At 33.1% G+C, this 24735-nt stretch overlaps 1 protein-coding gene across 2 annotated transcripts in view; it reads right to left on the reverse strand.

Moving 5' to 3' along the window:
* Positions 1-503: 503 nt before the first annotated feature.
* GLRB (glycine receptor beta) overlaps positions 504-24735 on the reverse strand; it is a 118049-nt gene continuing 93817 nt past the window's right edge. For both annotated transcript variants that reach the window (XM_020994110.2, XM_020994109.1), the window contains 2 exons: positions 10512-10804; positions 504-1148 (listed from right to left, as the gene is read on the reverse strand). In XM_020994110.2, the coding sequence (XP_020849769.1) occupies positions 852-1148; positions 10512-10804 (590 nt within the window). In that variant the 3' untranslated portion in view covers positions 504-851. The remainder of the gene's footprint in view (positions 1149-10511; positions 10805-24735) is intronic.

Below are 24735 nucleotides of genomic sequence, written 5' to 3' on the forward strand. Positions count from 1 at the left end.
CATTGCCTCTATATTCAAAAGAAAGCATTACTATTTCTTCTCAAAGGCACCATGGTATTGTGCCCTCAGTATCATTTCAATTTCAATCCTATTCAACAACAATGTGCTATCCAATTTAAAAAGTCACTTCAATGAGATTTCAGTACTTTATATATTTTGTAATTATGCCTTTCCTAATTTGCTCTTTTTCATTTCACCAAAAAACAGGGCACAATACATTTTCACACACTCACACACTCCTTCAACCTTCCCTTTATGTTATGGCACCTTTTAAATAAGATCTCTTTACAAAATTAGCCTGGTCTTTATTTTCTTTACAGAATATAGATTGGAATAACTGATTTTTTTTTCAACTTACAAAGTTAAATAAACCAAATTATAAGATAGTTTGCTCTTCAATAGTACCATTGAAAATTATATAAGGACAAAATGGCTTTATCTGAAAGTTACAAGGAAGGAGCATGGAAATACTACATATACTCGAATACTGACGTTAATCAGAGAGCGTGCAAATCAGTTTCTCTTTATTCAGATCACTTGAAATATTTGCATGTTTATAGAAAGAGTAGAGAGTTATTTGAATTTGATCACTGATGCAGTATGAGTTATTTTTCATATATTCCTAGAGCAGGATGTATGCTGTACATATATATACATTAACTTGTCAGAGCACAGACATTACAGTGTCATGCTTTCATTCAAAATTAAGACGCTGCATTTCATTACAATCTCACGGCATCAAAATGCAGTATATTGCTTCAAAAATGCAAATGATTTCACAGACTGGCCTTTGTGATTGAGAAGAGAAATAATGAATGGTTTTATATTTTACACAAATGGACAAAAATACATCATAAATATATCGACCAATATATAACATTGAAGAACAAGAAACAGAAAGGAAACAATGCCCTTGCATAAAGATCAATTCTCTTTGCTGCTGTTGGAATTACTGGTTTGGCAGGGGGAGGCTTCTTGTTGTTCTTTGCCTGGGATTTCCCCAGCCCATTGTTGACTTCAATGGGTTTTCCATAACAGTCATAGTTGGACAATTCGAAATCTCTAGGTAAACTACCAACAATGCTGAAGTCATTTGATCTCAGGTCAGATTTGGAAGTACAGACTTTTTTGCATCTGGTTTCACCAACCTGATAAATAAAGAGTTGTAGACATAACATGCTTAGAACTTTTTCCATTCATAAGTAAAGTATCTTTGTAGAGTACACATTTTGAGAAAACTTAAGAAAAATATAGCTATTACATTAAGAATTTGTTAAATTCTCCCAGCTTTCTTTTGAGCAAAAAGAATCAATAAGCAACTGATTGAATTGTTAAATTGGTTGAATACTTATGTCTTCATAGCACTGCCTACATGAGGTTATTTATGCTATAAAACAAACCATTATACCCACATAAATCATCAGCATTTCTATTTACTACCAACAAAACTCAGTAGCAAGATGCAGAATGAGAAATTCCAATTTAAAATAATGACAGACAATATAAAACACTTGGGAATCTACCTGCCGACATAAATTCCAGGATTATGTGATCACAATTAGAAAACACTTCAAAAACTGGAGAAATATTAATTTCTTATGGGTAGGCCAAGTCAATACAATAAAAATGACAATTTTACCTAAGTTAATTTATTTATTGAGTGCCATATCAATCAAACTACAAAATACAAAATTTTATGGCACTAGAAAAAATATTAACAAAATTCATGTGGAAGAAAAAATAATGCAAGAATAAGAAGAGAATCAGGGACAAAAATGTAAAAGAGGGTGGTTTAGCAGTTTCAGGTTTCAAACTCTATTACAAAGTAGTAATCATCAAAAACAATCTGGTATTTGCTAAGAAAGAGAGTAGTAGATCGGTGGAAAAGATTAGGAACACAATACGAAGTACTAAATGACCTTAAAAATCTAAAATGGCCTTTAAAAGATTCAATCTAAAATGACCTTAAAACTAAAATGACGTTAAAAAGATTCAAGCTTTTAAGGTAAAAACTCAATATTTGATCAAAATTGCTGGGAACGCTGGCAAGCAGTTTTGCAGAGACTAGCTATAGACCAACATCTCATTCTGTATACCAAGATAAAGTCAAAATGGGTAGATGATTTACACATAAAGGGTGATATAATTAAATTTGGGAAGCATGGAAAAATCCATATCAGCTCTGTGGATAATGATAAGAGTTTATGGCAAAATAAGATATACAGAGCATCACAGAATGTAAAATGGATAATTTTGATGACATGAAATTAAAAAGATATTGCACAAATAAAATGAATGCAGCCATATAAAAAAATCAGAAAACCGACGCTGATAAATGCCTCATTTCTCAAATATATATATATACATATATGTATACGTATATATATGAGAAATGAGGCTTTCTTAAATAAATATATATATATATGTATATATATATTTTTAAGAAATGAGGCATATATACATATACATTCATACATATATATGGAAAGAGAGAGAGACAGAGAGAGAGACAGAGAGACAGAGAGACAGAGAGACAGAGAGAGAGACAGAGAGAGAGAGAGAATGAAACTAAGCCAAATTTATAAAAATAAGAGACATTCTCCAGTTGGTAAATGGTCAAAGGATATGAATTGGCAGCTTTCAAAAGAAGAAATCAAAGTTATCAATAGTTACATGAAAAAAATGCTCTAAATCATTACTTATTAGAGAAATGCAAATTAAAACAACTCTGAGATACCACCTCCCTTTTATCAGATTAGGTAACATGATAGAAAAGAAAAATGACAAATGCTAGAAATGTAGAAAATTTAACACACTAATGCATTGTTGGTGGAATTGTGAACTAGTTCCACCATTCTGAAGAACAATTTAAAACTAAGCCCAAAGGGCTATAAAACTGCATACTCTTTGACAGAGCAGTAACACTACTAGGTGTATATCACAAAGAGATTTAAAAAAGGGGAAATGACCTATTTGAACACAAATATTTATAACAGCCCTTTTTGTGTTAGCAAAGAATTGGAAATCAAGGGGCTATCCAGCAATTGGGGAATGGCAAGGCAAATGTGGTTCATGATTGTGATGGAATACTATTGTGCTATAAAAAAATGAGCAGGATGGTTTCAGAAAAACCTGGGAAGATTTACATGAACTAATGCAAAGTGAAGTCAGTAGAACCCATTTTATATAGTAACAGCAGTATTGTAAGGATGATCAACTGTGAAAGACTTAGCTTTTCTGATCAAGACGATGACCCAAGACAATTCCAAAGGACTCATGATATAATGCCATCCATTCTGGAGAGAGAACTGATGAACGCTGAGTGCAGAATGAACTTTTTTTTTTTGTACTCTATTTTTGTTGTTTTATTTTGTTTGAGGAGTCAAAAATCAATATGGTTTATATAGAAATATATTTTGCATGACTTCACCTGTATAATCTATGTCAAGTTAATTGCCTTCTCAAAGAGGGGGAGAGGAAGGAAGAATGCAAGAATTAGGAACTTAGCATCTTAAAACATGATTGTTAAAATTTGGGAAATATTAACAAAATCAATAAAAATAAATTTTTGAAAAACCCTAATGAGATTAATCTATTTTATCATTACAGAGTGACAAAAAACATTTATCATCAACACATTGTTGCTTGTAAGAATTCCAAGTAAGAATTCCTATAAGCTGAAATTGTGTATTCAGGGGAGATATGGAAAGTATTTCTACCCTGTCCTGACACTAAGATTCAACCATGACCCAGCGCTGTCTCCATTCAGGTTGATGGATTGCAGATATCATCCTGTACTTTCAATCTTTGGCTTCTTTATTGAGACTGTTTCAAGAGATGTCAGCTTCTGGGACAAAGGGTTCTTTCCATTAGGTGACTTACATATATTATTCTTATCAAAAGATATAAAGTAAAAAGACTTTCACAACTTATTATCAACTGAGTGAATTAGTTGCCTTAAGGGGGGAAACATTTAACTCTATCATCAATGAACAGTATGTTGTATAAAATATACAAATTATATCACTAATTGAATTCAATTCAGTTTAACAAAATTATCAATTGCCTACTACATGCCAGACATCATTGTAATTTATTAAGAATACAATAATGAAAACCAACACAGTTCCATAATCTACTAGAAGTATATAACATATAGACTGATATATATGATAAAAGGTAGAATGTGAGAGGGGCAAAAGGAACAACCTGACAGAGTGTTCTGATCATATCACAATCATTAACTTATTAGACTTTTAATTATAAATTTGAATAGTTGCCCTATAACCTAGAAATAAAGCATTAAAAATATCTATTATTTAGATTAATGTGTTTGGAGAGTACATCCCCTTTACTCTAGTTTTTTTTTTTGATAGATTTTTTTTTAATGATAGAACAGTTAAGTCCCAATTAGTGCAAATAATGAATCACAGCCACACATATTTGAATTTGCACTATTTAAGCTTATGATTGTATGAAATATTGTCAACAACAATACCACTTCATGGGTATTCATTATTTGCCTAGTCATCACTTCTCGGTATTATAACAAATAGTAAAAAAAAAATGTCAAATTTTCCCCTGCCTTACAGTACTCTTGGACTATAAGTGAGGGACCTCAGAACACTGTATTAGCTCTTTAGCTATTTTAATTTACTGCTATTGAGAAATGAAACATTCTGTATTTGAATGACACCCCATTTTTTTATTACATGACCTTCAAAATTAGAAACCTGGATACTTCAACAGATCTGTCACCTCACTGATGTGAGCAGTCTTTCCAATAGTGATTGTAACTCATCCATCTCTCCTCCTCTCTCTCTCTCTCTCTCTCTCTCTCTCTCTCTCTCTCTCTCTCTCTCTCTTCCAAACTTCCAAATTCTCCTTTCCCTCAGGCCACTGAAATAATTCAGGCCCTCCTCACCTCTTGCCTGGACTATTGTAATGACTCCTTAATTGATTTTCCTGTTTCAAGTCTTTCCCCTTTCCAATTCATCCTTCACACACTCCCAAAGTGATATCCCTAAAGCACAATCCTAACCATGTCACCCTCCTACTAAAAAAAAACTCCAACTGCTCTCTATTGCCTCTTGGATAAATATTAATTCCTCTCCTTGGCAATTCCCAGTCTGCATCCAGTTTACGTTTCCAGACTTATTATATGTCACTCATCTATGACTCATCTAAACTGGTCTACTTCCTCTTCCTTACATAAGGCATTCCATCTATCTCCATTATACAGAGGTGGAATATTCCTGGAATATCCCCCTTTTGCCTCCTGTTATACCTAGTTATCCCAAATCTCAGGTCAAACACCATCTCCTGCTCCCCATTACTGCTTCTTCTCCTACCTCCCCAAATCAACTTATATTTACTTTTTTGACTTGCTTTGTAAGTACCCAGCTGTGCATTGTTTCTGTCAGGAAAATGCAAGCTCCTCAAGTACAGGGACTGTTTCATTTTAGTCTTTATATTCCCAGAACTTAGCACAGTGCCTAGTACATAGCAGGTGCTTATTAAATTTTTATTGATAGATTGTGGACTTTATTAAGCTAGGATTTTTTCAGAGGAGGGGAGGACAGATGTATGATATCATTTATACAGGAGACATTTGATAAGGAAATTTCCATTGTCAGTACAGATGTACACCTGCTTTGCAAAATATAGTAGTAAAGAAATGTTTTGTCTAGAATCACACAGAAATATGGATCAAAGGCAGACTTGAACTCCTTTCTTCTGAACTCTGAGGCCAACTATGACATGTTGCTTTCTCCACTGAAGATTTTAAAGTTATGTAATTCTCAGTGCTAGAGTTTAGGGACCAAGATAATCATTGCTCTTGCTGTAAAAGTCATAGATCTGAAATTGAATTGAATCTTCTCTAGGTTTGAAGGTGAAATGATTCTGTACTATATGTTGGCATATTCTCTGAATATAAAATGTGTATAATTGCATTGGTATGATGATTTAGATATTGAGTTAGATCCAACCACCTTCCACCATCTGGAATCTTCAATTTCCAGGGGAAGCAATTATATAAGATGAAACACACACACACACACACACACACACACACACACATATACACACAGGCACGCAAGCATGCAAACACACGCACAAATGCCCACATGCTTTCTTTAACATTGTGATTGAGAAGGGTGCCTAGTTACTAACTCAGTGCCCCATTTTGTCACTACTATTAGTATAATGACATGTTGTAATAGGCTTTCATAAGGAGCAACTATTATTATCTAGTTTGTAATGAGACTTGATAACTGAAGATACTGATATATTCTGAAATATTAGAACCCTCTTAGACTCTTTTGGGATTCTTAGAATCCAGAAAACTGGGCTTCAAAGTCTTCAGAGGAATCCTGACCTATTTGTCTCAGCCTGTAATCTCTCTGCTTCACATTACAAGAATATAAGATTAAGTTCTTAGAATCTACTCAGTCAAAATAAAACTCTAGAATTATATTGCATTCTGCTAGTAGACATCTGACAAATATTGTTTCTAAGCAGTAGTTATCTCTTTTTTATGTTCAAGGCCAAAACTAAGAAAACACTAGTATAAATTCTAGTGCTTTTGTGTGGGCACAACTTTGCTATCTGTAAATACCTAGAGGATAAGGGTCAGTTTTAAATGTCACAATACCCAAAGCCAGAGTAAGTTATTTCAAAATTTAAATTGCATTTCCCTTAAACAATTGTATCTTTTAATATTCTGAAGAATTTTTAAGATACAACTCTGTAGGCTCTCATCTCTAGGACTTCTCAAGCTTCCCCACTCTAACTCATCATTGATTCAGGTATCAAAATGATCTTTCTATAATGTGGGTCTGATCATATAACTTTTCCTCCAATTCAAAAATTCCAATGGCTACCTATTACCTTCAGAGTCAAATACAAAACCTTTTCTTTGGCTTTTAAAGGTCCTCATAACCTGACCTTTTCCTACCTTTCCAGTCTTCTCATACTTAACTCTCCCTCCCCACCCCTCGCTATGTACTCTAAGAGTCAAAGAAACTGGAAATTTGCTGTTCCCCACATACAACACTGGATTTTTTTTCCTGGCTGTCCCTCATGCCTGGAATGTTCTCCCTCCTTATTTCTACCTCCTGGTTTCTCTGTCTTCCTTCAAATCTAAAGTTAAGCCCCATCATCTGCAAAAAGCCTTTTCAAATTTCCTTAATTTTAATACTTTCCATCTGAAACCACTTCTGATTTATTCTGTATGTATCTTGTTCATACACAGTTATTTGTATATTGTCTCTACTCCATTAGACTGAGTTCCTTGAGAACAGATTTTTTGTTTTGTTTTGTTTGCTTTTAATATTTTGTTTCCCTGGTGATTAACACAGTGCCTGTCAGATAGTAGAGACATAGTAAATACTGTTTGAGTGATTGATTTTATATATATATATATATATATAATTTATGCAAAGTCTATTCCAAATACAAATTTGTTATGCTATCATTCTTACATGGAATGGGAAATTATTTAAATATAGTAAACATAACCTTAAGAACACAAAGTGATAATGCCAGTTAACCTAAAAGTTAGTTATTATGAAGGCTGAGATGCCTTGTAGTAAAAATGGATGTTGTCAATTCTCCTGGAGAAGTTTGCGAATTTCACCTTCATATTTCATGTGGTTTTTATGTAACTCAAAAACTTTAAAAGAAGACATGTTAGATGCTCTATTTACATTTGGATATGGCTTCTATTAGCTACAAGGAAGTAAAGAAAGAATTCCAAAAGAAAAGTAGTAATAATATCCAAAGAAAAACACATGTAGGAATCAATTATTAGCACCAAGTAAGAAAACTATTTCTCAGTAACACAAAACTGACAAAACCATACTTAGAGCACACACTTACAAGGTGACATCACATATGTTTAATTCAAATGTTATGTTTTTCTATTGTTCCTCCTTGAGAAGTGTGGGACTTGTTTTCCTTTCTCTCATAAATTTCTGTCACTTCCCAAAATTTCTGTTAGCAGAAATTCAGCATTGTGATAATGAGTTATTGAAGGATCACGTGTGAAATAAAAATAAATGCTCCAATGGGTCAAGTTATTTCCTTCACATTTTCAAACCTGGGCCCTTTTGCTTTGAACATATCAAAAAAACTGTTAGGCAAAATAGAGTTCATGCTAAACAGAAATATTAGTATGTTGGTACAGTATATAAAATCATCTTTAGATCTTTCTTGATCTTGAAACGTAGCATTCTGCAAAGAATTTTATCAGCTGTAGTTGGGTTCTGATTTAAGAAACCAGAGTCAGGCAAATAAATACCTTATTTTATGCACATATAAAGAAAGGACTGTGTTTCCCATCTGATTCAATAGGTAGAACCTGTGATTTCATCAGCATGGGGAGCTCCCAGTGTAGAATTTCCCTCTGATAATGCAAATCACCCACTTGACCTCTCTATTACTTAGTGTATAAGTCCTAGGAAGTTATCTGAGACACACAAAGCCTAAATGATGTGTCTAGGATCACAGCCAGTATTAACGATGAATTCAAATCCAAGTATTCCAAATTCAAATCCTAGCCCTCCGTCTACTGTACCATGATGCTTAAAGATAGCTGAATTAGTAAAGAACTGGCCAAAACACAACCATAGTAAAAGCAGAAGGACAATTTGGTTATACATTTATCTGTGCATGGCTGCAAAATTCTGAAGTACAATACAGAGTCCACATTTTTAGGATTTATATTTAAAAATACCACCCTAAAAACAGGATAGATATAAACTACCATATATAACTTTTTTCTGTCATCTTTCATTTTCTCAATAGTAACGGCATTTTTCTTTTTTTTATTTTGTTTTGTTTTGGTTAGTCAATGGGGTTAAGTGACTTGCCCAGGGTCACACAAGCAGTGAATGTTGCGTGTCTGTGGCCGGATTTGAACTCAGGTTCTCCTGAAGGAGCAGCGTTTTTCTTAAATTGGCTTTACATCCAGTTTCCAACTGCTATTGCTCCTCAATGTAATTATTACTATTACTATTTTGAGAAGTGATTATAATTCAATTTTGTGTTATTATGATTGACATTATTAAGCAACACTTGTATTTCGGAAGATGACAAGAAATTCCTGAAAAGAAAACCATAATTGTATTTTCACATCAAAGATGCTAAACCAAGACAATATTAAGTATTTGTGCAACCAAGTTGCATCTATAGTTGTCATGGGGTTACTTCTTAACATATCTCAAAATGATTTGCAGTCACATGAATCTTTTACTTTCAGCTTATACTGAAGGGAGTCTAAATTAACTTATCCTCACAAATTTTCATCAAGGTACAAATACATACATACATACATACATACATACATATATATATGTGTGTGTGTGTGTATATATATATATATACATATATATGTATATGTATATATATATATATATATATATATATAAAACTACTTTCTGTCATTCAATAATAATAATGCTAAATTACATTTCTCCCAGAAAAAAAACACAGATCTCCTATAAATACTCTAACATGATTTTAGCTTTAAAAGTCACTGGCTTGTTTCAGTACTAACATTTCACAGTGATTTCAAAACCCATATGCCTATTGTTCTGGTAGCCCAAGAGTACCATGGCAAGTAGAGAATTGAAATGCTGAACTACTTAAATTGTTTATACTACTTAGTGGTGCCAATTAGCTTGGTTTGAAAGAAGTTCTACAAAAAGAAAAGTAAAAATAACATCACTGAGCCCATGAGTTCAATGATCTCAATTGTTATTTTCCATGTACAGCTGTGGCAAACATATTCATTTCATATATTATGAAAAACTAGGAAAATTTTTTCCTAGGAATTATGGTCCTTATGGTTGCAAAATACCTGTTGCCTGATGACTTTTATTAAGCAACTTAACCAATTAAAGTTCTTCTTCCTTCTTTAGCTTTACTGCAACAAACAATAGACTTTGGGGAAAGAAGTTCATTTTTCTCCTTTACTTTTATTTTCAAAATAACTATTTGTTTTGCTTTTTTGTTTTTTTCCCCAACAAGCAGTGTTTTAGGTAGCAAGTGTTATTTTTGTATACACTTTTCATTTTATTCTTAGTATTGAGTCATTGGCAGCTAGATGTTATACTGAAGAAAGAACTGGACATGAACATAGAAAACATTTAATTCAAATCCCACCTCACACATTTACTAGCTCATTATCATTGGACAAGTCACATTGGACAAGACAAGAAGGGTTACCTTCTATGCCTCAGTTTTCTCATGTGTAAAATGATAAAAATAATAACACCTTTCTCATAATGCTGTGGTGAAGATCAAATTAGACACTGTATGTTAAGTGCTTTGCAAAGCTTAAAGCACTATAAATGCTAGCTATTCTGTTTTTTGTAATTTTAATTTCTAAGGATAAACAACTGCACAAAAAGTTCCACCAAGTCCTTTGTACCAATAGAAATAATGTCTTTCCATGAGGTCCAAAAGAGAATGTGGAAAGTCCTTTACCTGAGTAAAAGCACCCTCACCTGTAAAGTGCTGATGTGAACAGGAGTCCCTGTACCATTGACTGTGTTCTTCTTAGCTGCATTTCCACCTTTCCCTTCTGCTTGCTCTGCCTTGGCAATCCTTGCTTTCTCTGCTTCAATTCGTTTGGGATTATTTAACATCACCTGAACCACAGCATACTCTACCAGTGATGCAAACCCAAAGAGAAGGCAAACAATTAGCCAGACATCGAGGGCCTTCACATAGGATACTTTGGGAAGTTCAGCAGCAAGTGTGGTACATTCAGATGCCAAGCTGAGGACTGAGAAGATACCTTTAAAAGAAGAAATTTGAGGTGTAAAAATTAATAATTTTTCTGTATTTTTTGTCATTCTCAACATTACACAACTCATTGTCCATAGTGACTTTACCAATGTGTCATTTAAATAAGAAGTACAAATCTGTAGCCAGAGATGATTGAATGTGCTTTGTAAATACTTTATTATTTTAAGAAATAAAATAGAAAATTTGAATCAAATTATTTTAAAATGTATAGACCTGGTTTAAATCTATTAAAATCTTATTTTATTTTCATGTATCCCTATTTTAGTGTATCCCTATTAAATGTGTGTGTGTGTGTGTGTGTATGTTTACAGTATATAACAGGATATCCAGTTATTTACATTATCTGAATTTTCACTTATTTTCTGACTAAATCTAGTAGTACCATTTTATCCTACCTCCTGAATCACATAAAACTGATTTCTAGCAAAATTCCTAGTAAACAGACATAATAGATGTAATTTATTAAGTGGCAAAAGAGATTTTTTAAAAAAAGATTATGGAGAAAATATCTAATTCAATCTTTTGAATCTATTTGACACTATTTGACTCACTATTTTATAAAAACTGGGATAACAGAACAGCAGACTGGCAGAAATTAGGGTTATATGAATAATATCTCACAGTACACATCAAGAAAAGCTTCAAATGGATACATGACCAAGATATAAAAAGGTCATACTATAAACAAATTAAAGGAGTAAAGCAACAGTTATCTTTTAGATCTATGAAGAGTTTGAGACTAAACCAGTGATAGAATCACACAATGATAAAAAGGACAAGTTTAATTTTATATGTATATATGTATATATATGTATATATGTATATATATATATATATACATATATACACATATATATATATATATATATATAAATAAATTGCACAAATAAATCTTATGTAGGAAAAACAAGATGGAGTACAAGTAACTGGGGGGAAATTTCATTACAATTTTCTCAAATAAAGGTCTCATTTAAAAGTATATAAGGAACTGATTCAAATGTCTCAAAATTAGGAGTCATTCCCCAACAGACAGTTAAATGATGTTAACTCAAATTTTTCAAAGGAAAAAAATCAAGTTATAAACAGTTACATGAAAAAATACTATAAATGAACAATAGAGAAATGTAAATTAAATCAACTTTTCCACCTCTATCAGAGTAGCAAAGATAACAAAAGAAGAAATTGATAAATGCTGATAGGGCTGTGGGAAAACAGGAACATTCATGCAGTGTTGGTGGAGCTGTGAATTGGTTCAATAATTCTGGAAAGCAATTTAAAAATGTGCTCAGAAACTAAAAACAAACAAACAAAATCAAAGAAAAAAACTTTGCTATACCACTACTAGTGCCACACATTATAGTAATCAAAGAAAGAAGGAAAGGATCCATATGTACAAACATATTTATAGCAGCTGTTTTCATGTTGGAAAGTATGGGATTATCCTCCAACTGGAGAATGAAAAAATAAGTTGTTATATATGAATTGCAATACAATATTATTGTGAAATAATTTCAAAGGAAACTAGGATGGCCGTTGGGAATTGGTAAAAAAGCAAAGTGAGCAGAACTAAAATAACAATTTATACAGTGATAAGAACATTATAAGGAGAACATACTTGGAAAGACTTTAGAATGCAATGCAATGCAATGATAAGCATGAATCCAAAAGAGAAAATGAATCATGCCATTCATCTCTTGGCTGAGGGATGAATCGAAAATTCAGGAAGAGACATACATTTCTGAACATACTTAATGTAAGCATCCTCAGTTGATGTGTGTGAGGGGAAAGAGGGGGGAAAACATAATTTTTAATACTTGAAAAACAAAAATAATACACTATCAACAACAAAATTCTGCTTTGCACATATTAGGAAAACAATAACAAAATAATAAATTATTAAAGAACTCTGAAAATAACTGGAGTTTATGGCTAATGGAATTGGAGAATAATGGGTAGTGGTGAGCAGCACAGGAAGCAGCTCCTGGTGTCAGCAGTGGAAAGTAACACCCAGGTTGGAGCAGGCTTGCAGAGAGCAATTCAATGACATCTGTAGAAGACAGGGGAATTTTTAGTGTTGGATTCATAAGTTGTTCCTCTGTGTATCTGAAATGCTCACACCTGTCCTCTGAATTTACATCTCCTCATATATTATACACATGTTGGTAACAATTCTTTAAAATGTCCACTTTTCCCAGTTAGTATATATGTACTTGTGATAATTTAAGGTTTATAAAGAAGACAATGTTACATATTTCCTTTGTGTGTATTTCTATTAATTAAAATTCATTGTGAACCAACTAATTTTATCAGTAAAGAATTTAAAAAGCATGAAGACATAAAAAGCTCAGGAGTGATGGTTTGGAGACTGTATGATTCTTTGAACTTGGAATAGCTAACTAGAGAACTCAGTGTTGGTCAGGTCAGAGGAGAGAGCTGGGGACTACATTAGTAACAAATATTCATATCCCTTAGTAATAGCAAGTATTGTTAGATAAACTGAAATATCTTAGTATGTGATATCCTGGAAGAAAAATGACAGATGGAGTCAAAACACAATAAGGAATTCAATAATTTAATATTGAAGATACATATCCTTCATTTATACCTCTCAAATAGGAAATATTACCAAATGAAAACTATGAAATTATCAACAAGTCAGTGAAGAAGCTTTTTTGTTATTTTTTTTAACATTATTGAGAAGAAATATGAAGCCTGAACATACAACCAACTATTCACAAAAATGAGACCTATTTCAAAGATAAATTTCTTTGAAATGTCAAAAAAAAACATTAAATGATTAATACTTTGTATGAAGTATATTTTCCTATACATTTGGAGTGAAAGGAGTACAGGAAGATGAAGGAAAAGAGGGGGGGAAGAAAAGAAGTCTTTGGAAATATGTGGTGAAAGATAACAATCCTCAAGATAAATCTATCAACTATATGTCCTGAAATAATAAATCTGTTCAAATAATGAAAATTTATTAACAAATGTCAAGTTATGCTATTGTTATTCTGGTTCACCAAGAGCAACAATGTATGTTTCTAACAGAAAGGATAAACATGAATCTCGAAGTGTATAGTTATCAAGCATACTTTAATGTGCCATTAATAATTGAAATTTGTCCTCATATTCTATTGTCCATTTTTAATTTCTCCAATGTTATCAACAGAATCACCAATCTTATGTCCAATATCCCCTTTTCTCTTTAGTTTTCAAAATTGCATTCTCATGTCCTACTGGTATTTTAGAAAGGAAAAAAAATAATTTCAGCAATTTAATATTTGCAAAGAGCTAGGCAAATGTTTATTTTTGCAAAGCACTACGAAATTGCTAGTTATTAACACAATTATCATTATTTACTGACACTGACAACTTGAGATGATTTGGATTTAAATCTGGCTTCTTCATTTTCTAGCTAGATAACTTTGGGCAAATTATATGTTTTCTCTGGGACTCAGTTTCCCCATTCTATAAAATGAGGATGTTTTGATCATTTGTTTCAATCATGTCTGAGTCTCTGTTGCCCTCATTTGGAGTTTTCTTGGCAAAGTTACTGGAGTGGTTTGTCGTTTCCTTCTCCATATCATTTTTAGATGACGAAACTGAGGCAAACAGGATTGAGTAAGTTGCCCAGGGTCACACAGCTTAGTAAGCATCTGAGGCCAGATTTGAACTCAGGAAAAAACAAGAGCCTTCTTGACTCCAGACCCAGCACTGTATCCACTGCGCCACATAGTTGCCCTTAAAATGAGGATAGGGACAATATTATCTCTAAATTATGTTGCTCCAATAATTTAACTTCTTATCTCTAGTCTAGCCCTTCATATAGCCTCATAGGCCCAGTGCCTTGACCTTCTAATTTATCTTCACATAGATCATCAAACACAATTCCCATCTATTGTTCAGTAATTTTCTGAATCCTCATTAATCATCATATAAAATCTAAAACACTTTAATTTGTCTTTTCATATCTTTTCACTTCTTTTACCAACTTTACCCCAAAATGTCATTTCCTATTTCTCCCCTTTTCAGAGTTGCTATTTGGGTTGAAGTGCTTGTTAAGAATTTTCCACACACACCTGACCTATTCTGAAATGGATGTTTTTACACATATATCTCATTAATTGAATGTCTCTCTTCTCTCTATTAATTCATGTCAGTCAACACTTTTAAAACATGACTGATTCATGCGGCTATCTCCAGGGATCCTTATTGGATTATCACACTCATTTCCAGCCTTCATCCAGCACTTTTGAGAGTATAATATGAGCAACTTTGACAAAGTTAAATATGTGAAACTGCCCTATAGTTATGTTTCATAAAACACGAAAGATACTACAACATTTATTTATTTTGACCACCCTGTTATATTTAATATGATTTCAGTATATGTTCCTTGCCTGCTTTCACTTAAGTTTTTTATGAGAAAAGAAAGTTGTTGTTTGTTTGTTTTGTTTTAAGGGCATCAAATTGTGAAGAGAAAATAATACAGCTGTACTAGTCTGTGTATTCATTCTAGATTTCAAATCAAATATCAATTGCCATATTACATCTAGCCTAGAACACTGGTGACCTGAGGTGAGTTTTATTTTATTCATACTTTGACAAAGTGTTTTCCCGAAAATAAGCAACAGCATGAAAACAGAACAATTTTTTTTATTTCTAGACTTAAGGTACTTCTTCAGTCCCAAATATAGGCATAGATAGATAGATAGATAGATATGTGTATGTGTCTATATAGACACACATATATATGTGTGTATGTTCAAATATGTATGTGTGTATACGATTATAAACATAATATACATACATATAATTTAAAACTCACCATTTTTGGCCACTAATAACTACAAATATGATTTTGGCATTCTATTTTTTGCATAAGGCTGTTTCACAAAGAGGCAAAAATGTAATTTAAATTACAGGCTAAAATGAAACTGATTTGTAACTTTAACTACAAAATAATGGGGGTCAGTCTAAGATGCTGTCTCTGAACAAATCGTATGATTTTCACTTAAAAGGATATGGGTTTCACTAAAACAGTGAATTGAAGAATTCAATTTACTAAGTGTCTTAAAATATTCCAACTGAGATCTTAGATTAAAATTTGTTTTTTTTTTCTTTCATAATTCATTCACGTAAAAAGAAGAATTTTGTTATTTTGCCTGCTATTTTTCTGGACCTTGGTTTAGAATATACACTCTTTTAAAATAAGAATTTGTAGTTGTTTCAAAAAGAAAGATTTTTCTACAGCAAAGTTCTGCTTTTATGTTATATATCAAACTAAACTTGAGGATGAAACTGACTTTCCAATAGCTTAAGTCAAATGTTAAAAGCGTTTGCTGAAAGTCAAATATAAACATGAAAAGCTAGGACGAGAGATACTAAATCATACTATTTTATATCTAATGTCAATTATCTATCTTAAGCACTGTGATCTGATTTATTAAGCTTTAGAAGACTGACATCCTTCTAAAGCATTCTGTAACAGGAAAAAAATTGAAGTTTATGATAAAAGTTAGCTTTTTTAAAACTGCTGAAAATGAGATAACAAAAAATTTGAAATACAGTACAGAGTATATAGCAATTACTTGAATAAATTTATTAGCAAGGGTTTTGCCAAAACAAAATACATGCATAGTAACTATTACACAATATAAATTAGCCACGGGCCATATTTAAATAATAAGCAAAAGACAGTCAACATCCTTCTACAAGGATTTTTTCTTTTTTTTAGCTTTTTTTATTTTATTAATTTATTTTGATTTATCAACAATCACTTCCATATACTTTTGAGTTTAAAATTTTCCTCCCCCTTCCTCGCCACCACCCTCCCCAAGAAGGTGCACAATCTGATATAGGCTATACATTTACATTCCTATTAAATATATTTTCACACTAGTGAAGTTGTAAGTAAAAATTAAAACCAATAGGAGGAACCATAAAAGGAAACAAAACTCAACAGAGGAAAAATAAGTGATAGCGATCAACTTCCATAGTTCTGTCTTTGGATGTGGATAGCATTTTCTATCACTAGCCCTCTGGAGATGTCTTACATCCTTGTAATGCTGAGAAGGGCTCAGGTTATCAATATTAGTCATCACAAAACGTGGCTGTTATTGCTTACAAAGTTCCCTTGGTTCTGCTCACTTCACTCAGCATTAGACCATATAAGTCCTTCCAGATTTTTCTGAAGTCAGCCTGTTCATTATTTCTTATAGCACAATAGTATTCCATTACATTCATATACCACAACTTGCTCAGCCATTCCCCAATTGATGGGCATTCTCTCAATTTCCAATCTTTGTCACCACAAAAAGAGCTGCTATGAATATTTTTGTACATGTGGGTCCTTTTCCCATTTTGATCTCTTTGGGATATAGCCCTAGAAGTGCTATTGCTGGATCAAAGGGTATGCACATTTTTGTAGCCCTTTGGGCATAGTTCCAAATTGTTCTCCAAAATGGTTGGATCATTTCACAACTCCACCAACAATGTATTAGTGTTCCAATTTTCCCACATCTTCTCCAACATTTATCATTTTCCTGTTTTGTCATGTTGGCCAATCTGATAGGTGTGATGTGGTACCTCAGAGTTGTTTTGATTTGCATTTCTCTAATCAATAATGATTTAGAGCATTTTTTCATATGACTATAGATGGCTTTAATTTCTTCATCTGAGAACTGTCTGTTCATATCCTTTGACCATTTATCAATTGGGGAATGGCTTGTTCTTATAAATTTGTCTTAATTCTCTATATATTTTAGAAATGAGGCCTTTATCAGAGAGACTGGTTGTAAAAATTCTTTCCCAATTTTCTACCTTCCTTCTAATCTTAGTTGCATTGGCTTTGTTTGTGCAAAAACTTTTCAATTTAATGTAATCAAAATTATCCATTTTGCTTTTCATAATGTTCTCTATCTCCTGTTTGGTCATGAATTCTTCTGTTCTCCATAGATCTGATAGGTAAACTATTCCTTGTTCTCCCAGTTTACTTATGGTATCAGCCTTTATATCTAAGTCATGAACCCATTTTGACTTTATTTTGGTATATGGTGTGAGATTTGGGTCTATGCCTAGTTTCTGCCATACTCTTTTCCAGTTTTCCCAGCAGTTTTTTTCAAAGAGTGGGTTCTTATCCCAGAAGCTGGGGTCTTTGGGTTTATCAAATAATAGATTACTATAGTCATTGACTACTGTGTCTTGCATATTTAACCTATTCCACTGATCCACCTCTATTTCTTAGCCAGTACCAAGCAGTTTTGATGATTGCTGCTTTATAATACAATTTAAGATCTGGAATTGCTAGGCCACCTTCCCCTGCATTTCTTTTCATTAGTTCCTTTGATATTCTGGACCTTTTGTTTCCAAATGAATCTTGTTATTATTTTTTCTAACTCTATAAAATAATTTTTGGTAGTTTGATTGGTATGGCACTGAATAAGTAAATTAGCTTAGGTAGGATTGTCATTTTTATTATATTAGCTCGGCCTACCCATGAGCAACTGATGTTTTTCCAATTATTTAGATCTGATTTTATTTGTGTGAAAAGTGTTTTGTAATTGTGTTCATAGAGTTCCTGGGTTTGTTTGGAGGTAGACTCCTAAATATTTTATAATGTCTACAGTAAGTTTAAATGGGATTTCTCTTTCTATCTCTTGCTGTTGGGCTTTGTTGGTAATATATAGAAATGCTGATTATGTGGGTTTATTTTATAGCCTGCAACTTTGCTAAAGTTGTTTATTATTTCAAGTAGTTTTTTACTTGATTCTCTAGGATTCTCTAAGTATATCATCATGTCATCTGCAAAGAGTGATAGCTTTGTTTCTTCTTTGCCTATTCTAATGCCTTCAATTTCTTTTTCTTCTCTTATTGCTAAAGCTAATTTCCAGTACAATATTGAATAACAGTGGTGATAATGGACATCCTTGTTTCACCCCCGATCTTATTGGAAATGCTTCTAGCCTGTCCCCATTACATATAATGCTTGCTGAAGGTTTTAGATAGATGCTATTTATTATTTTAAGGAAGACTCCATTTATACCTATGCTTTCTAGTGTTTTTAATAGGAATGGGTGTTGTATTTTATCAAAAGCTTTTTCTGCATCTATTGAGATGAGCATGTGGTTTCTGTTTTTTGGTGTTGATATGCTCAATTATGCTGATAGTTTTCCTAATATTGAACCAACCCTGCATTCCTGGTATAAATCCTACCTGGTCATAGTGTATTATTCTTGTGATAAGTTGCTGCAATCTACTTGCTAGTATTTTGTTTAAAATTTTTGCATCTATATTCATTAGAGAAATTGGTCTATAATTTTCTTTCTCTATTTTGACTCTTCCTGGTTTAGGTATCAACACCATATTTTTGTCATAAAAAGAATTTGCTAAGACTCATTCCTCACCTATTTTCCCAGGTAGTCTATATAGTATTGGAATTAATTGTTCTTTAAATGTTTGATAGAATTCGCATGTAAATCCATCTGGCCCTGGAGATTTTTTCCTAGGGAGTTCATCAATGCCTTGTTCAATTTCTTTTTCTAAGATGGGGTTATTTAAGTATTTTACTTCCTCTTCAGTTAATCTGGGCAATTTATATTTTTGTAAATATGTATCCATTTCACTAAGATTGTCAAATTTGTTGGCATAAAGTTGGGCAAAATAATTCCTAATTATTGTTTTAATTTCCTCTTCCTTGCTGGTAGCTTCGCCCTTTTTAGAGTGTTGAGGCACCTGGTGGTTTTCTGAGCTTGTTTGCACCAGTTCCTTCCTGAGGCACTTAGAGGTCCAGCTGTTGCTGTTTGCCTGCTCTACCACCTGGGCTTCAGGATCTCTTCCTGGTTGACAGTTGGAGGCTGTAGAGTTCTGATAGCTTACCTGGGGTTGGGTTGGAATCAGCAAGGCTGGGACTTTAGGAATACTCTAGGTTGCTTTCTTCAGCTCCTTTCAGATGAATGCTGCAGGCTGCTTATCTGCTTGGGGCCCCTTGTAGTGCTGCTTCCCTTATTTTTGCTGAGGCAATGGGAGACCCATTTGCTGGGCTGTTGTGCTACTGTTCCCTATCTTTCTTCTAGTTCAGTTCTTCCAGGGTTGTTTTTTTTTTTTCTGGGGTGATATTTTCTGGGTTTTCAGAGGTTGATAGGGTAGGGTGAGAGCATCTACCTTTTTACTCTGCCATCTTGGCTTACCCAGGGATTTTTTCTAAACATACACCCATATACATTGTGTGTGTGTGTGTGTGTGTGTGTGTGTGTGTGTGTGTGCGTGTAATATGTGTCTATATACATATACATACATACATAAATATAAATGTGAAAGTAACATAGCTCGTTAGACTCAACCCATTGAATTCAATATTCTGTCTAAGAAACAATGGGAAGATTCCTCCTTTCCTTTAATCTGTTTTTTTCCTGAATCTATAAGCCTCAAAAATGGCTGAATGAATCTATGTGTTAATAACCACTTGAATACACATACCTGTTTTATTTCAAATACCCCAAAACAAAGAATTACAAAATCCAGATAATAATTTAGAGGAAATATACATGGGAACTCCTCCATTGTGTTTCTCAAATACAATGTTCTCACAGATCCATCACGTGGAATGCTACATATTTCAAAAGACAATGTATAATGCAATGACTCCAACATTTGCAGCCACTGAGGCAAAAATACCATAATAAAATATCATGTCACATTATGCTTCAAGACACAGATGCATGACTAGAAACATGGCACACCTATCAAAGAATGCAATGAAGTTTTTTGTGCTGATGGGGGGAAAATCAGTAACTCATGTACCAGAGAAAGGTTTCTGAGGACATTGTACTAGTCAGACAGTATTGTAGTCTTATATTGGCAAACATCTCTCATCCCATTTTAAACAACAAACTGTCATCTTATTTTGACAGCTATCCTTTAAAACAAAATTGCTGTTAGGATTTCTATCTGTGTCTTCCTGTATTCTATATTAAATTTTTTCAACCAGCTTCTAGCCAGAATTAATGATAATCCAAAAAACATTGAAAAGAGATCATTTTTGGTCAAGATTTATAGATACACTCACTCTTTCAATCTTCATGAATGGAAGAATCAATATGTAACATCTGTTATTGTTCAAATATACTATGGCAAAATCGTCTTCTAGCCTACTGGAAATTTATTCAGGGCAGACACCTTTTATTGTGACTTAAAAAGTCATATGCTATAAACCTGAATTCATTTAGAGGCAACTCAAAAGACTTTCAATTAAGGAATACTATGTTGCATAAAATTTCCTTTCCCCATTTCCTTTCCCCTCCCCTCTCTACTTCACATCAAAAAAGTATAATCATCCTGGGAAAGATGCTTGGCCATGTTTTGACATATTGTCCCTATATTTTAAAAGAACATATGAATCTTCCAGGTGAAATTATTTCCACCTGTATTCAATGGAAGAAACAAGATTTAGAAGCTATAAAATATAATCTTTCAGATGACATAATGGAAAAAGATTTTTAAAAGTACTAACTGGTAGATGGGTCAAATAATGGCTGAAGAATTGGACACTGAGTCAGAAAAGACTTGAATTCAAGTCTACCCTCAGACATTTACTAGCTGTGCAACCATGGGTAAATCATTTAACTTCTGTTTTCCTCAGTTTTCCTATCTGTAAAATCAGGATAGTAATAGCACTACTCCCAGGGTTGTAAGGATAAAATGAGAAAATATTTATAAAGTACTTTACTAATGTTAAGGTAGTATATAAATGCTATCTGTTGTTAATGTTCTTGTTATCATTGCTACTACACTATTATTACTGCTACTACTACTACTACTACTACTACTACTACTACTACTACTACTACTACTACTACTCTACTACAACAATCACTACTACTACTCTTAAAGGAGAAATATACAAAGTGATAGACATTGAAAAGGAGAGGTGAATATCTTCTCCGAAAGTTTGGCCAATTCAATCTCTGGATATTTTCAGCAGTTGAACATCAAGCCCATTTTAAACAATCTTGACAAGGATGAAAGCTTCCTTTTGAAATATAAGCTCTGTCATGTTTACATATTTTCCTTCTGTTCCTATCAAACTATCTGTGCCATTTTAAAATTGTGGCCAACTCTCAACTCTGTCAATGAAGGGGAAAAAATGTAGAAGATGAAAAACCAGTATTCTTTCAGTTAATGCTCAAAAATTTGAAAAGCAAAACTTTTACAAACATCTAAGTTATATAGTCTAAGACTTGATTAGAAAAGGATAAAAAGGGAAGGCTGTTTTTCTACATGAGTCATTTGTAGGTCAGTGACTCTGTAGCACAGTAGACATTTTCTTGAAATTTTTTGTAAGTCAGATTTTTTTCTAAGATACATTTTATTTTTTTTAAATTTGCTTCAACCTGGCAAAGGTCACTACACAAAATTCCATTTATAAATTATACTCTTGAGGGCATAGACTACCATGTGGATATTCCACTGCACTTCTTTTATTCCTCTCCAGGTTCTCCCCACTTATGACTCTCCAGACTTTGTTTTCTACCTTGTCTCAGGAACTTTTTTGACCCTGAAAGATCACTCTGTCCCTGTGGCTCTTTCTTTTTTATAGTAGTTACTGGTGAGAGGAATTATGAAAACTCTAGACTTATAGTCAGAAGACCCACATCCAAATCTTAACTATTATATGCAATTTCTCTGGACCTTATTTTTTATCAGCTGAGAGAGTTGGACTAGATAAACTCTGAGCTCACTTAGAGTTCTAAATATAAGTCTATCATCAAATAGGTAGCACATATAAAAATTTATTTTCTATGTTACTTATTATTTTTGAATTTTCACACAGGATGATGATGATGTGTGTAGATAGTAAAAGATAGAGAGCTGTTCTAGAGCCAGAAAGGCCTAGTTTTAAGTCCTATTTAACTCATACACTGACTTCTTAATTTGAAAGAAGAGTTCCACACTAAAATTCACTACCACAAAAGTTTGATTTTAACATATAGAAAGTTTTGAAAACATTCATTAGCTCTAAAGTATTCAGTTCTTATTCAGATGAAATTGTCATTTATTGATTCTTCTTTCCTAAGTTACCACCCACAATCATTTATATTTAAAATAGTTTTTGAAGGTTAATCAAATCTTTATAAAAGTCAATTATTTCACTTGGGATGAAAGAGTGGAAAGAGAAATAAGAAAATTATCTTTACGTAGGAGAGGATACAATAGTAACTCCTCATTTCAGAGATGTTACTTGTGTGTCCTACTCAATCTACAGGTAAAAATTAAGTAAACAAGGGTTTGAATATCTTTTTGTTGTTAACAAAATTGACACACTACAACTTATTTAATTTACTTGACCTAATTGTTATTTTTAAAAATGGCACTTGTCATAGACCAGAAAATGCAAAAAGAAAAAGATTGGAATTGCAAAGAAAGGGAAAAGGCAATTATTTGTTATTGAAACTTTTTTTTTTTCCATTGGAGTCTATGCCAAAACCATTGTAAGAAATGCACATGAGCATGATCTGGAACTATTAATTAGACTGCAAAAATTAAACATGCACAAACATTTTGGGGATATTTTACTTCCTGTGCACCTAGAAATCTTGTACTATTAAAAATGATAAACTCTGTGATATGTTGAAAAGAAGAATTATTCCTAAAAAATTGAAATTACCAAAAGGAGATGGGATACTATTATACAACCTTGTGTCACCATATCACAGATCATAAAAAGTTCTAGAAATTATTCAAGAGATGAAAATAAACATGCTTTAAAAACTTGGGAATTCATTTGATTTAAAACCTATCTAAAACCTATGAGTTAGATTTAGAAATATGGATTGTCAAATATATGCTTAATATTCAATATGATGTGGTCTCATGATTAAAAATTTCTGAACGTATATTAAAATTTTAAATTAAATTCCGAATGAATAGAATAAGTAATTGCTGCAAAATGAGGACAATTGAATATTAAAAGATTTGATATAAAGTTTTCAGATATTTTTCAATAAATTTAATTATTTTACTTATTCTATTTACTTTACACACAGTTATACATGGAAGTGTACATTGCATTGCATTGCATTGCAGTAGTAACATTTTTGAATTTTTACAGTATAATGATACCATGTCTGAGGCTGAATACATACCATTACAATCACATTATTGGAAAATTAGTGCATAGTGGCAGGATTTGGCTATCTTCCTGCTGTGGACATTTTGGGGGAATGGCAGGGTACTGGCTAAGGTATAAATGAATGAAGATAAGGCTGTAGTACTATTATACGAAATGTCTTGAACTATGAGACAATGAAAGCTCACCAAAGAAATAACTGTTAAGGGGGAGGAGATATTGGAAACCCTCTGGTACTGACTAGGACCTAGTGAGCGAGTTTAAAACCTACATGGTAGGGTGCAGAGCTAAGATGGCAGAGTAGAGGAAGGACTCAGCTAGGCTCTCCCAACATTCCCTTCTAAACAATGTTAAAGTAGATAGTGGGGGTGGAATCAAGATGATGGAGTAAAAGAAATGACTTGCTTGAGCTCTCTCCCAAACCCCTCCAAATACCTGTAAAACATGTTTCTAAACAAATTCTAAGGCAGCAGAACCCACAAAAAGACACAATGAAACAAATTTCCAGCCCAAGACAACCTGCATGGTTGATCAGAAAGGTATATCCCATCGGGTGGGGAGAGGAATGCAAGTTCAGTGTGGTTGGCCAGGCAAAACAGGCCTCTGCTAACCTGGAGCAGCCCTCAGTGGACTGAATAATGGGCAGCTGTGGCAGTTTCCAGACCTCTCAACCTACGAACATGAAAGACAACTTAGAAGGTCAGTAGGAAAAGTCTGTGACCCCAGTGTGAGAGAAGCTCGGTCCCAGCCCCAATTCCTGCATGCAGCCCTAGGTTGGCAGCTAATTCCTG

Source organism: Phascolarctos cinereus, unplaced genomic scaffold (genome assembly GCF_003287225.1).
Source record: "Phascolarctos cinereus isolate Bilbo 61053 unplaced genomic scaffold, phaCin_HiC Scaffold_9;HRSCAF=440, whole genome shotgun sequence".
Classification (NCBI taxonomy): Eukaryota; Metazoa; Chordata; class Mammalia; order Diprotodontia; family Phascolarctidae; genus Phascolarctos; species Phascolarctos cinereus.